We start from the raw sequence: 14,888 nt of genomic DNA, 5'->3' as shown, positions 1-14,888 counted from the left end.
GAGAGGGGACGACCCTTCTTCTTGTCTAGGCAAGAAGGGGAATTCCGCGATCCTCCAGTGTTTCTAACACCATAGAGAGTCTATTCTTGACAAAAGCATTTAACGATTGAGGACAAAGGTACCCTAGCTTGACACAACTTGGAGGTGATTTATTGGTATCCTTCTAGGCTTAGTAGTTTGAAGAAACCATATCTATGATGGAGTGTGTACCCTTAGATTGCTTCCCTTATAGATAATTTCCGCCACTTAGATGAGGAAAGTGGCTATTCGTTTTTGTAGATGCATCCATTACTTGTTTTGTGTGCTTTAATGCTTGGATGTATCGCCATTTTGGCAAGCCCCACCTTGCCTTGCATGAAGGCATCCTACCTCATGGTTGTCTTGTTGTGAGTTGAAGGGGCGGAGTGAGACCCGCTAATTGTCTCACATCGGTTATCTTATTAGGATAGTTTGAATAAAGGTCTAGTTTTAGTCACCCCTTTACTCGGGACGAGTAAAGGTTCGGTTTGGGGATATTTGACGTGACTCATATTTACGCACATTTAGTCCCTTAATCGAGCCTATTTTGCATATTACTATAGGGTTCTATAGCCATTTTATCAGTCAAATGCCTTCTATTTTGCTTTCCTATTGCATTATGTTTGTTTTGTTGGAAAGAAGACAATTAGGTGGAAATTCCCGTCTCTCATGCTTATTTGAAAGGTTATTGATGATATTGGCTGAACGAGTATGGAAGGAGAGGCAAGAACTAAGATCAACAATGCAAGAATAAGAACTATGCGAGAGGAAGAAGCTAAAGCACTCTGAAGAACAATCCGAGCGTCCTAGCTTCAAGATGCTCGTCGCCACCTCAAGCAATCCAAGCATCCCGACTGTCAAGCCGCTCGTCTCCTCTGCCCATAATCCGAGCGTCTTCCCCCTTTGCACGAGCGGACCGTGGCAACTTCAGCAATATGCTCATCTCCTCGAGAATACTTGTATTTCCTTACTTAGAACTCAGAATTGTTAATTACTAATTTAGCCTTATTTAACCTAATGATGCACTAATATAAATACCCCATTTGGTAATAAGGATAGAGGGGGGCTTCCACATTAGAAAATCCTCTTAGATTAGATTAGGAGGAGATTAGAATAGATTATCCTTTAATCTTTCCACAAAATTACACATTAATATTTCCTTAATTATTGTTCAAGTTTCTTACTTTTGGGTGATTGAAGATTATTGGGTTATTATTGAAGGATTGACAACCCTTCATCAATCAATCAATTTCTCTTCTTTTATTCTTGCTTTATTATTTGGATCATCTCAAGTTTGGTATAATTCTTTTATCCTTTACTCTTTATTGTCTATTTCCTCATTCTCTTGTCATGCTTATACTTGTTGTGACGATTGACACCATTAATGACATGGTTACAATGATAATAAGTGATTAGTTACTAAACTAAGATTAGTGAGTAATTAGGGAAAACAAACATGGGGATGAATCATGCTTAATCTAATATGTTCACATAATTTATTTGCTTGCTTGTTGTGATGTCAACCTATGCACATGTTATGTTTGATGAAATGCTAAGCCTATGTATCCTTGTATTTAAAACCATCTATTATCTATTCAACTTGACTTGTAAGATATAAAACAACTCGAGTCTAGTTAGACCATGCATAGAAGTGATTAGGGGGAAAGTAAGTCGACTTGTAGGTGTTGTACAATCTAATCGATTCGGCTCCGGGACCCAACTCTTCCTAAGAACCGTAAGACATACACCAACTCGGTTCCTTTACAACATTAATTGCTTGCAACTTTGTGAACATGTTTGTATGGTTAACTCCCATGAATCCCCTATGAACCCATGATATCATAGTACTTTTTATCATTTATTTACATCCTTCCTTTTATCGCATGTTTTACTTTATTACTTGTATTAGTCTAGAATACAACTACAAACCCAAACAAATTGTGACACTATCATAAATTGAGATAGATAGACTTAGAACCCAAAGCACACCGTCCAATGGATCGACCTCGACTTAACCACTAACTAGTTATTTTGTTGAGAATATAAATGTGTTTGATTGGATGTGTGACGACCAACTCTTGTCCATCATATACCAATGACAAAAAATTTTTTAACATGTCATACACAACTATTAGAGCAAAGGTTTAGAGGTATATCAATAAGTTAAGTCAAGAAATGAAGTAACATGCTAACCAAACATGAATTCATTGGTCATTCGATGTAAGCATGACAAATATGGGTGAAACATCCAAAAACCGTCTTTAAACATGTGAATGAAACTTAATCAAATAGTTTGAATGATAAACAAGTGTTAACATACCTTTCATAGGCCTTAGAACAAAGGTCTAAGGCAAAAATAAGAACACAAGGCAAGAAAAGATAGTTTATAGGTCAACTGTGCAACTCGGCAAAGTTGCACGACCAAAGGCTCCCTGGAGCTAACTCAAAGGGTCAAACTCAACATGCACGGTCAAAGTCACACCGTCACAACCTCTCTGGACTCAACACATGTGCTTGTCTCCAACTCACACGGTTGGGGACTGCTTCGACGTAAAATGGCCATATCTCCCTTATTTCTTGGCCATTTTCGGCATGTAACCTAAGGTTAGAACCGTAAGAAGACAAAATAAAAGAGTTGTAATTATATCAATATAAGTTCTATAACTAGATATATGAGCATTTAAATTTGACCCTTCACATTTACGACTTTCAAACTTGCTATTCTTTACTCAATTTCATCCCAACTTTCATGTAACTTCTTTAAACATGTTAATGTTTCATCTAGTGTCTCAAATGCAACATGTATATGTCCAATAATTATTTAAGGACTCTCAAATGCATTGGTATTAAACCAACATTAAATAAATAAAAGAATCACCAATAATGGAAAACCGCAAATTTACCATAGTTCGCTCCAACTTTAAAGTTGGGCACAACATTAAAAAACTAACAATTACATCACGAGAAATCAATGTTCTAAAATATAAGAGATATGTGAAACATGAATTAAGTATAAATAAGGTCATTTAACACTATTAAAACATCTTAGTCATGTTTTCCACCCAAAGGCACACACAACAACATAGTTTGATGTCAATACTTTAAAACCTCATTCAAACCAACAAGAACACGATTAATACTATATATCATAGGAACAAGAGAATCATAATTTAACATATGAAAGTGGATTCCCATTACAATATAGTCGCAAAGTCGACAACTTTATCTAATTTCATTACTAACATGCAAAGATTGTATTGTTTAATCAAAGATAATGTTAAATACATCCCTTAGGATTGCCTTCTATATGTGGTATTAACTTAAGAATTAAGAATCAGATTACACATTATTCAAAATTATTAATACAAATATTAAGGATTTGTTTCCTTTTATAACTTCTTAAATACAACTCTTAGGGTTGTATTTATTATTTCCCTTTAATCTATAATCACCCAATCTAACAACCAATTAACACAAACACATGTAATATCGAGTAACCCGTCAACATTATCTTAATTAGGACTTCTACACTTGCAAATCCTCTTCAGTTTGGTAGTTATCCTACTCCGGGTATTTAAGGTCACTTCTTAAGCATAAATGGATGATAAATTTGTAAGAAAGTCTAGCTTGAAAAAATGGGATTTTGAGAAGTTGAAAAAAAATGAGACTTTCTTACCCTAAAATATGAAGAATTAGAAAAGATGTAGTTTGCCACGAAAATGGATTGAATTGATGGAGGAGTGAAGGAGTTATGAAGTTTTAAGATTGAGAAGTTTGGATTTTAATGGAGGGTTTTAGAGAGAGAAGGAAATCTGAAAATTTAAGGTGAAAGGAATGAAGTGAGTTCTGAGAAAATGAGAATAAGACCTAGAATTATAGCCCAACTCGACTTAACTTTGACCCATAAGCCAATTGACTCGGTTTCTACTCATTTTTTGCATAGAATCGACTCTAAGCTCTATTTGAGCAAGTTGGTAACGGTGTAACGGTTTCTACATAACTACACTTAAACTTGATTTTTTTATAAAATAATGCTAATAAAATAAGGCTAATAAAATAATTAAAATAATAAAATAAATATTTAAATTAATAAAGTCCCAAAGTACTTGTCTTTTAGCCTTTTAGTTTTAAGCTTTGTAAGGCCTTTTGAGCCATTTTCATTGTCTCTTTAGGAGACCATTGTGAGCCTTAGATGCTACTTTAGATGAATGGGTAGGATTACAACAAATACTCTATTTAAGGAGTGATACGATCGTTTCTGTACCAAAAATAAAATACCTAAATATAACTAACAGAAGCTAGCGATAAGTAGGGTCGATCTCCACAGGGAGGCGGTTTACTATCTACTTGTCTATTCTATCTGTCTAATGTCACTAATGGGGGTTTTGATTGTTTTGACTAAGCTAAACAAGATAAAGGCAAGAGAAAATAATGAAGAAAAATAGGGGTAAAACAGATAAAGGAGAGAAATATACTAGGAATCGGTCTACCGTGGCAGCTACACTATCGGGTCAACTGAGTCGATTAATTTATTGATAAGAAGAGCGAGGTCGTCACCTTTCGGTCCTTAAACCTACGATTATACCCTTTCGATCTCTAATCGCCCTAGGGTCTCCTTAACTTAGCTTTCGCCCTAATTAGGTATCATCTATTGTAATTAAGCAAGCCTTCCCTTCCAATCTTTCGATCCAGGTCGGGGGTAACTAAATAAACCGGTCTCCTGCATGCATTCATTCAACCTAATCACAATTATATTGCTTAATACAATTCTTGTCGCTAAACTAATGTAATCAAGTCAATCCTAACATATTGCTACCACGGCTTCCCTAGTCCTAACATACTAAAGGAATTAGCTAGACATAATTAAGTAAGCAAGAATAAAAGGGGAAGAAATAATAAGCATTAAATAAAAGTAGAAGGAAAGAATTAAATTACTGAATTAATGATCCAGAAATAAGGAAGAACAAAGTGACAGTGAACAGTAACGTGCGATCCTGGATAAAAGCACACACACAAATGACGTCCTAACTTCCTATTTATAAGAAAATAGGATTATTAATTAACTTAATGACGGAAATAAGATAAAAAGCCCAGCCCATAAGAGAAACCACTCGATCGAGTGATTTAAAACCACTCGATCGAGTAAACAAAAACTTAAACCACTCGATCTAGTAGAAAATCTACTCGATCGAGTAAATCCTAAAATGCCACTACTCGATCGAGTAGAAAAAGGACTCGATCGAACAAAATTGGACTCGATCGAGTACTTTCCAGCAACAATTTCCTGCTTTGCGCACTGAACTTCAAACGGCTGCCATTTCTTCGTTACTTGGGTAAACATGGCGATTTCGGTGGCGTTGGAATGCTAAGAGGACAAGCATTCATCTCCCCTTGGAATCACCTTAATATCTGTTGTAACAATCGAGATATGGCTCTTCAAATTAGGCACTAGCAATTTGAAGTTCTTCCTTTGCTCGCCTAGCTATCTTTCTTCTTTGCGCATCTCAAGATAGCTACATTCCCGCTCCAAATTCACTTTTCCTCAAAATGCATGCTAAACGGATGGTAAAAGGCTTGATTTCACTATTTTCTGGTCCATTCCTGCAAATAAGACAAAACAAACCAAAGTAGCATATTCGGGGTATTTCGTAGCATAAACTACGATAAAAGCATGGAAATACGTGCATGAAAAGGCCTAAAAAGACTATATAAAATGCACGTATCAAATCTCCCCAAACCAAACCTTTACTCGTCCTCGAGTAAACTAAATGCAAACTAATGGAACGGAAAAGATAACTCAGAGCTAGCTACAAATGCCCACTTAAACCAATTTAATGCGAGCAACTAACACTTATAGCAAACAGTCAAATGCAAACGAGTTATAAGATGTTTATAATAAAGCTGAACCGTCGACCTTGCAAGACCTTTAATAATGGACTCTCACGGGTCACTCTTCTCTCATGAAACAAATGGTGAACATATATATGTAAGAGAGAAAGAAAAATAGTCGCTCACCTAAACTACGACCCACATAAACATGCTTGCAACTAATATGATAGACAATTCTAGCTACCGTACACACATTCCAACCAAACAAGGTCCTGTCACAACCGAGGGCTTACAAAAATAGGGTAAAGTGAGGCAATGGGTAAGAAAAGGCAAAACATTTATTGGAATGTGGAGGTATAGGTGATCAAGCTAGTACCTAAACAAAACCATATAACAACATCCATTCTCACTCAATTATGAATTAAGCGCATATGCCCTTCAATTGGCACAAAACTCACCAAACCGAACTGAAAATACTCCTCAATAAATGTAAATAAAGCATAGGAGTGAAACCGTCTCATCAAACAACATCTTTTTTTCTTTTTTTTTTCTTTTTTTTTCGGTTTCTTTCTTTTTTTTTTCTTTTTCTGTTTTTTTTTCCAATTCCTTTTTTTTTCATTCTTCACGTTTTTTTTTCTTTTCATCCTCCTTCTCTTCATAAAATACCAACTCCGAATCAACAGATACAAGCCAAACTTGGCACAATGAAATATATACCGCAAAACATACACTAAACTAGCTTGACAAGGCAGGCTAAATTTGGATGTAGTTAAGGGTCAACAGGCAAATTTGGCTAATGTGGAGTTAAATGGGTAAAAATGAAAGAAAAGGGAATGTAAGCACCTCCCTGCATGTGACACCAACCACTAACCCGAATGTATGCAGGCAAAAAGCAATTGAATTTCATATACGTGCAAATTAATGATACATGTTATGCAAGGAGTAACTAGTCACAATCCTACATGAAACTGGTCATAAATGACACCAGTTTATAAGGCTCTAAATCTTAGAAATTATAAGTAGGTTGCCAAAATTTCAGGTCAAGTCTATATGTTCAGCTAAATTTAACATTAACTCGTAGATATGCAATAAGACATAGCTAAATAATAACAGTTTATTGCAAGGCTTAAGCAAAAAGACAATTATAGTGCAATTTCATCACTGAAATCCACCGTTCCGACTCAACCTATATGCTAAAATAAATGTGAAATTTTTGAATTTTTTGAAATTTTCTAATTTTTTTTTTTTGAGATTTTTAATAAGAATAAACAACAATGCAAACTGAAAATTAAACGTGAAATAGAAATGCAATAAACACCAAAATGCAGACACAGATATTGATGCATAACCTCCCCAAACCAAACCGTACAATGCCCCCATTGTACCAAAACATGGAAAGAAAACGCAAACTAAAAGAGAAAGAGAGTAAATGCGGAAAGCTCACAAGATTGCGCAAATAAGGGACCTCCCCAAACCAGCCAACAACGTGGGAGGTCGCTAAACAGCTCAAATATCGTCACAGGAAGCGAATCCAAGCAAAGGGCGTCCAAAACAGCTCGGTCGAGAGGAATAATGGTCGATCGAGTAATTTATTTATTTATTTATTTATTTTTGCAGATACTCGATCGAGTGAAATAAGTACTCGATCGAGTGATTTCAGCAGCAAAAGATCTCGATCGAGTACAAAAAGTACTCGATCGAGTGATCCTCAGTGTATTCCTGCAAAACGTAATAAAAATAGCCCGCAAAACTGACAAAGCAAGCATATTGATATAGTTTATGGTATGAAAACCATTTATTACAACTGAAATGAAATAGAAAATTAAAAATAAATCTCCGGGTTGCCTCCCGGGTAGCGCTAGCTTCAGTCAGGTCCCAGCTCGACCTTCTTTTCTTCGAGCCTCTCTAAACAGTCATAATCAAAACAGCTCAAAGCGCGCAGCATTAAATCATAAATCTGCGCATGTGCTACACAAAAATGTAAGTAGCACCACAGTGGAATAAAAATATAGGAAATAAAAATGTTTAACTGTTTAAGTCTAACAAATTTCCTATGAGAGCTCCTAAATTTATCTACAAAATAGAGGAGCTCGAAAGCAATTGTCAATAAATTAAGGTCCCAATTCAGATTAGAAAATTTGACATGACAAGTACGGTGAAAAGCAGTTAAATTAATTAACCGTCTGGGAGGGGGCATATTATTGAAATACGAAGCATGAGTAATCTGAGGCATTTTACTATTCAAACAAACAATAATAGAATTATCTTTAACTACCTCGGGTTGGTTGCTCTCAACAATGGAATCATAGATAAAGGAATTTATTACCTCTTCCGTGCTAGCAGCAATTACCGACTCAGCTGCTTCCTCCTCACCCTCCTCAGTGGAATCCATCCCGTAAATCACAGCCTCATGTGCATCCAACTCAGCTTTGAATAAGGGAGGCTCACCGTAACCGTTATCATCATCAAAACCGTCATCTAGAACAAATCCACATGACGAATTATTGCTCTCGCTGACCAGTTCAGTCGATCGAGTAGAATTGTTACTCGATCGACCACTTCCTTCCTGATTTTCACTCGATCGAGTAGACATATCACTTGATCGAGAACTTTCTTATGGAAATTCACTCGATCGACTAATATAAGTCACTCGATCGAGTGATTATTCCTGTACAGCGCTGGAATCTTCGTGTAAGCTATTGAAATATGATAGAAATTCGTCATCCGAGTCATAAAGATCATCCTCAGCATTGGGCAACACGGGTTCTTCATGGGAAAAACCGCTCTCAGTAAAGTATACCTCTTCTGGTTGCCAACTATCAGACTCAACAACTATCTGAGCAATTACAGACTAGAGCTTATCAAATGGCGAAAAAGTGCGTCTATCATTTTCTTGCGCTTGGAATGCAAGTGTCTCCAACAAAGATTTCAGCTCCGCAATCTCTTCTTCTTGTATATCAGGAGGATCTTGTTTCGGTGGCCATTGATAGGGTGGATGTGGCGTAGGAGAAGTGCAGTAATTACCACAACACCAAGATTTCTTCCTTTCCCAACTAGCAGGTTTTTCAGATTGGGCTTCAAACTGAGCGATTAGTCGGGAGACAGATGTCATCTCGGCAAAAGGGATCGAAGGTACTCAAGCCTTCCCTTCGATAATCTCCCTCGGTAGCCTGTCTAATAAACCTGTAGGCCTATCAAAACAGTACTAAAGAAAAAGATAAGAACAGCCTCAAGGTACTTAGTCTTCCCTTGAGACGAAAGACAAACAAAATAAAACAGATAAAAGTGTCGCCTCCCCGGCAACGGCGCCAAAATTTGATACGGTCGTTTCTGTACCAAAAATAAAATACCTAAATATAACTAACAGAAGCTAGCGATAAGTAGGGTCGATCTCCACAGGGAGGCGGTTTACTATCTACTTGTCTATTCTATCTGTCTAATGTCACTAATGGGGGTTTTGAATGTTTTGACTAAGCTAAACAAGATAAAGGCAAGAGAAAATAATGAAGAAAAACAGGGGTAAAACAGATAAAGGAGAGAAATATACTAGGAATCGGTCTACCATGGCAGCTACACTATCGGGTCAACTGAGTCAATTAATTTATTGATAAGAAGAGCGAGGTCGTCACCTTTCGGTCCTTAAACCTCCGATTATACCCTTTCGGTCTTTAATCGCCCTAGGGTCTCCCTAACTTAGCTTTCGCCCTAATTAGGTATCACCTTTTGTAATAAAGCAAGCCTTCCCTTCCAATCTTTTGATCCAGGTCGGGGGTAACTAAATAAACCGGTCTCCTGCATGCATTCATTCAACCTAATCACAATTATATTGCTTAATACAATTCTTGTCGCTAAACTAATCTAATCAAGTCAATCCTAACATATTGCTACCACGGCTTCCCTAGTCTTAACATACTAAAGGAATTAGCTAGACATAATTAAGTAAGCAAGAATAAAAGGGGAAGAAATAATAAGCATTAAATAAAAGTAGAAGGAAAGAATTAAATTACTGAATTAATGATCCGGAAATAAGGAAGAACAAAGTGACAGTGAACAGTAACGTGCGATCCCGGATAAAATCACACGCACAAATGACGTCCTAACTTCCTATTTATAAGAAAATAGGATTATTAATTAAGCTAATGACGGAAATAAGCTAAAAAGCCCAGCCCATAAGAGAAACCACTCGATCGAGTGATTTAAAACCACTCGATCGAGTAAACTAAAGCTTAAACCACTCGATCGAGCAGAAAATCTACTCGATCGAGTAAATCCTAAAATGCCACTACTCGATCGAGTAGAAAAAGGACTCGATCGAACAAAATTGTACTCGATCGAGTACTTTACAGCAACAATTTCCTGCTTTGCGCACTGAACTTCAAACGGCTGCCATTTCTTCGTTACTTGGGCAAACAGGGCGATTCCGGTGGCGTTGGAAATCTAAGAGGACAAGCTTTCATATCCGATTGGAATCACCTGAATATCTGTTGTATAACTCGAGATATGGCTCTTCAAAGTAGGCACTAGCAATTTGAAGTTCTTCCTTTGCTCGCCTAGCTATCTTTCTTCTTTGCGCATCTCAAGATAGCTACATTCCCGCTCCAAATTCACTCTTCCTCAAAATGCATGCTAAATGGACGGTAAAAGGCTTGATTTCACTATTTTATGGTCCATTCCTGCAAATAAGACAAAACAAATCAAAGTAGCATATTCGGGGCATTTCGTAGCATAAACTACGATAAAAGCATGGAAATACTTGCATGAAAAGGCCTAAAAAGACTATATAAAATGCACGTATCAAGGAGCTCTTTTCTCTATGTAAAAATCAGATTTGAGTTGATAAAAAAAAGCTAAGTTTGAAAACTGCGTTTTCTACTTAAAATTCTTCTTGCTTAGTGCAGAAAACCCTCCATTTGCTTAGTGCTTTGGGGCAGAATTTAGTCATTGCTTTATGATCTTGGATGAGATTCCTAGTCTTAGACTTGCTTCGTGATTTCGTCTAAGTCATATCCTTGTTTTGTTCATTATTTTTCGTGTCCATTTCAGTCACAAATACAACCCATTTACGAGTCTAATTCTGTCCAAAATTAAGTCCTTTGAGTTTTACTTCAAAGTGATAATCAGAGCAAGGTTATAACACAATTCTATCTTGTGTTAGTCTTGGGTTTTGAGGTAATTACATACCTTAACCGCCTTCAAAAAAAAAAACAACCATGAGTGAAGAAAGGCTTACCGGAATTGAAACACAAGTCACTCAACTATCTGAAAAATGTGGCCAGCTGGACTTGGAAGAAGGTCTGCAAAATGAAGAGGGAGTTTCAACCAGCATACAACCAGAATGAATGGATCAATGCACCTTACAAGGAATACACTATTAAAAAGGGCTATCTCTGGTTAAGACATGACAGGCAGGAAGTAAACTGGCATCATATTGTTTGGACCAAATGGTCTATTCCTAAACACAGTTTTATTTCTTGGCTCTACTATCGACAAGGCTTTAATACCAAGGATAAACTATATAGACTTGGTATAAGCCTCGATAGCAACTGCTGTATTCGTGCTCAAGAGGAAGAATTGGCTCATCATCTCTTCTTTAAGTGTCAGTACAGCAGGAGAGTAATTCAGAAGATACAGGAATGGACGGGAGTGCAAATGTCTGTTGACAATACTCAAAACTGGTGGCGGCATAGAAGGTTCACCAGACTGAAGAATGGGATACTGAACATCATTCTAAATGCTACCATGTACTACATTTGGAAGCAAAGAAATGAGAGCAGGCATGAACATACTATAATTAGTCCTAGCAGATGTGTTGTCATGATTCAAGGGGACATTAGAAGAAGGATACAGCAGCAATCACATGGCATTATGGCTAGGAAAGATAAGCAATAGATTGAGAAACTTATGTAATAGCATATGTGTGCAAAATTGCAGTCAGGTGGCTGAGTTTGTGCTAGAAAAACTCCATGTAAATTGATTATATATGGTCTTTGAGCTTTAATATATTTTTACATTTTACCAAAAAAAAAATGTGACTTGATGTTGGATTCCTTCAATGTTATCATGGCTAATATTCCAACACCACCAAGAGGAAGAGGACCACCACCACGGGGCGGTTAGAGGCCGTGCTTACATGGGTGGAAGAGGAGGCCGAGGTATCCAAGAGGAGGAGCCATTTTCAGATTCGGATGACTCAATGGTCGAGGCTTTTCAACAAGAGCACAACAAGGATGTAAAGGTAGAAATACCTGATTTTTATGGTAGTCTAAACCCCGAGGATTTGTTAGATTGGCTTAGAACCATTGAAAGAGTTTTTGAGTTTAAAGCATATTCGGATAGCAAATCTTTCAAAGTTGCAATCTTGATACTAAAAGGCTATGCTTCTCTTTGGTATGAAAACTTGAAAAAACAGAGAAGAAGATATGGTAAAGAGGCTATTAAGTGATGGTCTAAGTTGTAAAAGAAGCTTAAGGATAAGTTTGTGCCTAGAGACTACACTCAAGACATGTTTATTAGGCTCACTAAACTTAAACAAGACCAACAACTCATTGAGTCTTACCTTAGAGACTTTGAACAGTTAACCTTGCAATGTGAAATCAATGAACAACCCGAATAAAAGATTGCTAGGTTTATTAAGGGTTTGGAATTCAAGATTGCTAGTAAGGTAAGAATGTATCAAGTGTTGTCCTTTGAGGAGGCCGTGAACCCATCTTTGAGGGTTGAGAAATTGGGAAAGGGGAGAGCTATCACCACAAAACAGCCCCCTACCACACCCAAACCGAGGCTAAGGTTGATGAACCAACTTCTTAAAACAAACCCCCCCACTCTTGACAAAGGCAAATCACCCATGAGCCCAAACAAAAACACCACATCTTTGAAGAAATGTTATAATTGTCAAGGCTTTGGTCACTTTGCTAATCAATGTCCAAACAATAGAGCACTTAGTAGCTTTGAGGTAGTGCATTTGAGTGAGGATGAAATACTTGTTTGTGATGATGGTGAGGAACTTAAGAAGTAAGAGGAGGCTACCATGGTTGTAGAACCAGATGAGGGAGTGAGTTTAGTCATTTGGAGAGCATTGAGTACCCAACCTATGGAAGTAAACCAAAGACAACAACTCTTTAGTTCTAGGTGCACCATTCAAGGGAATGTTTGAAACCTTATCATTGATGGAGGAAGTTGTACTAGTGTGGCTTCTAATACTCGCATTGAGAATCTCTCTTTGCCTACAAAAGATCATCCCAATCCTTACAAGTTGAGGTGGCTGAACAAAGGGGCTGCAATTAAGGTGGATAAGCAAAGCCTAGTGTCCTTATCCATGGGCAAGAGCTATGTTGATGAGGTTCTTTGTGATGTTCTACCTATAGATGCTTGCCATCTTCTACTTGGTAGGCCATGGGAGTTTGATAAAGATTCAATGCACAATGATAAAGACAACACCTATACTTTCAAGCTTGGTTCAAAAAAAGTTGTGCTAGCACCCCTACCTCCTGAGTCCATGTTTGAACCACCCAAGAAAGTATTATTGATCAATGAAGACAAGGTGAGTCAAGGGGAGGACAGCGTGGGGACTGTCCATGGTGTCCATGTCAAATATGAGTTCAAGGATCCAATGGTCCAAGCAATACTCAAGTGGAAAGATCAAACCGAGGATTTCTTTGAAGGCTTGCAATGTGAGCCTACTACATTCTCTAATCCAAGTTTAACTAGCTCATTTGAATTCAAGTGCAAGGTTAGTAACAAAGGCCATGGCAATGGGGCTGCCCAAATGCAAAGTTTCGAGCCAATTGATGAGGAGTAGAAGGGAGTCAAGAAACGAGTTGAAAGAGAACCTCCCATCCATGCTAAGGCCATGAAATGTAAGGAAATGTCTAAGGTACCTAAGCAAGCTCGCATATTAAATCCGGGGACCTTGTGTGGGTTCAAATAAGCAATCAAAGAGTCCTTAAGAAACGGAAAAACAAGTCCATAGCAAGTGAAGAGGGTCCTTTCAAAGTCACCAAGAAAATTGGGTTCAACAAGTACAAGGTTGATCTTTGGGGCATCCATGACACGTTTGATGTTGGGGACTTGAGTCCAAACTATGAGGAGATTTAGGACTATGATTTCAAGGACTTGAGGACAAGTCCTTTTGAAGAGGGAGGGATTGAAGTGAAATTGGAAACAACACCAAACTCCATTTTCCACGGTTTTGGGCCATCTCCTAAAATGAGGTCCAACTTCAATTCCGTGTAAGAACACATGCCATTTTCCAGCCTAAGACTCCTCTATGATGAGTTTAGAGCCTTTTTGCCTAGGATAATTAATCTTGAAAGGGCTTAAATCAGATGCAAAGGACAACACCAAACCAGGTGGTCACAATGAATACGGTTTTGGAGAAAGGTGCAAACATCGCTTTTAAGCTTTTCTCTTTTGTCCAAGCAAGCTCTAAAGTACTTTTTGATGCTGCCTTAGGTCATATACTTAGTTTAAACGGTCCACAACCAGCTGCCATGGAGTTTTTATATGATAAATAAGACGGAGCATGCCAAAGGAAACTTGTAGTTATGCAAACAACCCTCTTTATGTACTTATCTTTTAGCCTTTTAGTTTTCAGCTTTGTTAGGCCTTTTGAGCCGTTTTCATTATCTCTATAGGTGACCATTGTGAGCCTTAGATGCTACTTTAGATGAATGGCTAGGATTATAACAAAGACTCTATTTAAGGAGCTCTTTTCTCTTTCTAAAAATCATATTTGAGTTGATGGAAAAAAAGTTAAGTTTGAAAACAGAGTTTTCTACTTAAAATTCTTCTTGCTTAGTGTAGAAAACTCTCCATTTTCTTAGTGATTTGGGGTAGAATTTAGTCCTTGCTTCATGATCTTGGACGAGATTCCTAGTCTTAAACTTGCTTCGTGATCTCGTCTAAGTCATATCCTTGTTTCGTTGATTGTTTTTCGTGTCCATTTCAGTCATAAATACAACCAATTTACGAGGATAATTCTGTCCAAAATCGAGTCCTTTGAGTTTTACTTCACCCGTCCAAGGTAATTAGAAAATATTACC

The 14,888-nt window shown here is 37.4% G+C and overlaps 1 protein-coding gene across 1 annotated transcript; it reads left to right on the top strand.

Annotated features, from left to right (window-relative positions):
- Positions 1-11,148: 11,148 nt before the first annotated feature.
- LOC141638657 (uncharacterized) lies at positions 11,149-11,736 on the top strand. Its single transcript, XM_074448003.1, has one exon. The coding sequence runs from the start codon at positions 11,149-11,151 to the stop codon at positions 11,734-11,736; it is 588 nt and encodes a 195-aa protein (XP_074304104.1).
- The last annotated feature ends 3,152 nt before the right edge of the window (positions 11,737-14,888 follow it).

Source organism: Silene latifolia, unplaced genomic scaffold, assembly GCF_048544455.1.
Source record: "Silene latifolia isolate original U9 population unplaced genomic scaffold, ASM4854445v1 scaffold_208, whole genome shotgun sequence".
Classification (NCBI taxonomy): domain Eukaryota; kingdom Viridiplantae; phylum Streptophyta; class Magnoliopsida; order Caryophyllales; family Caryophyllaceae; genus Silene; species Silene latifolia.
This window is presented reverse-complemented; position numbering and strand designations above follow the sequence as displayed.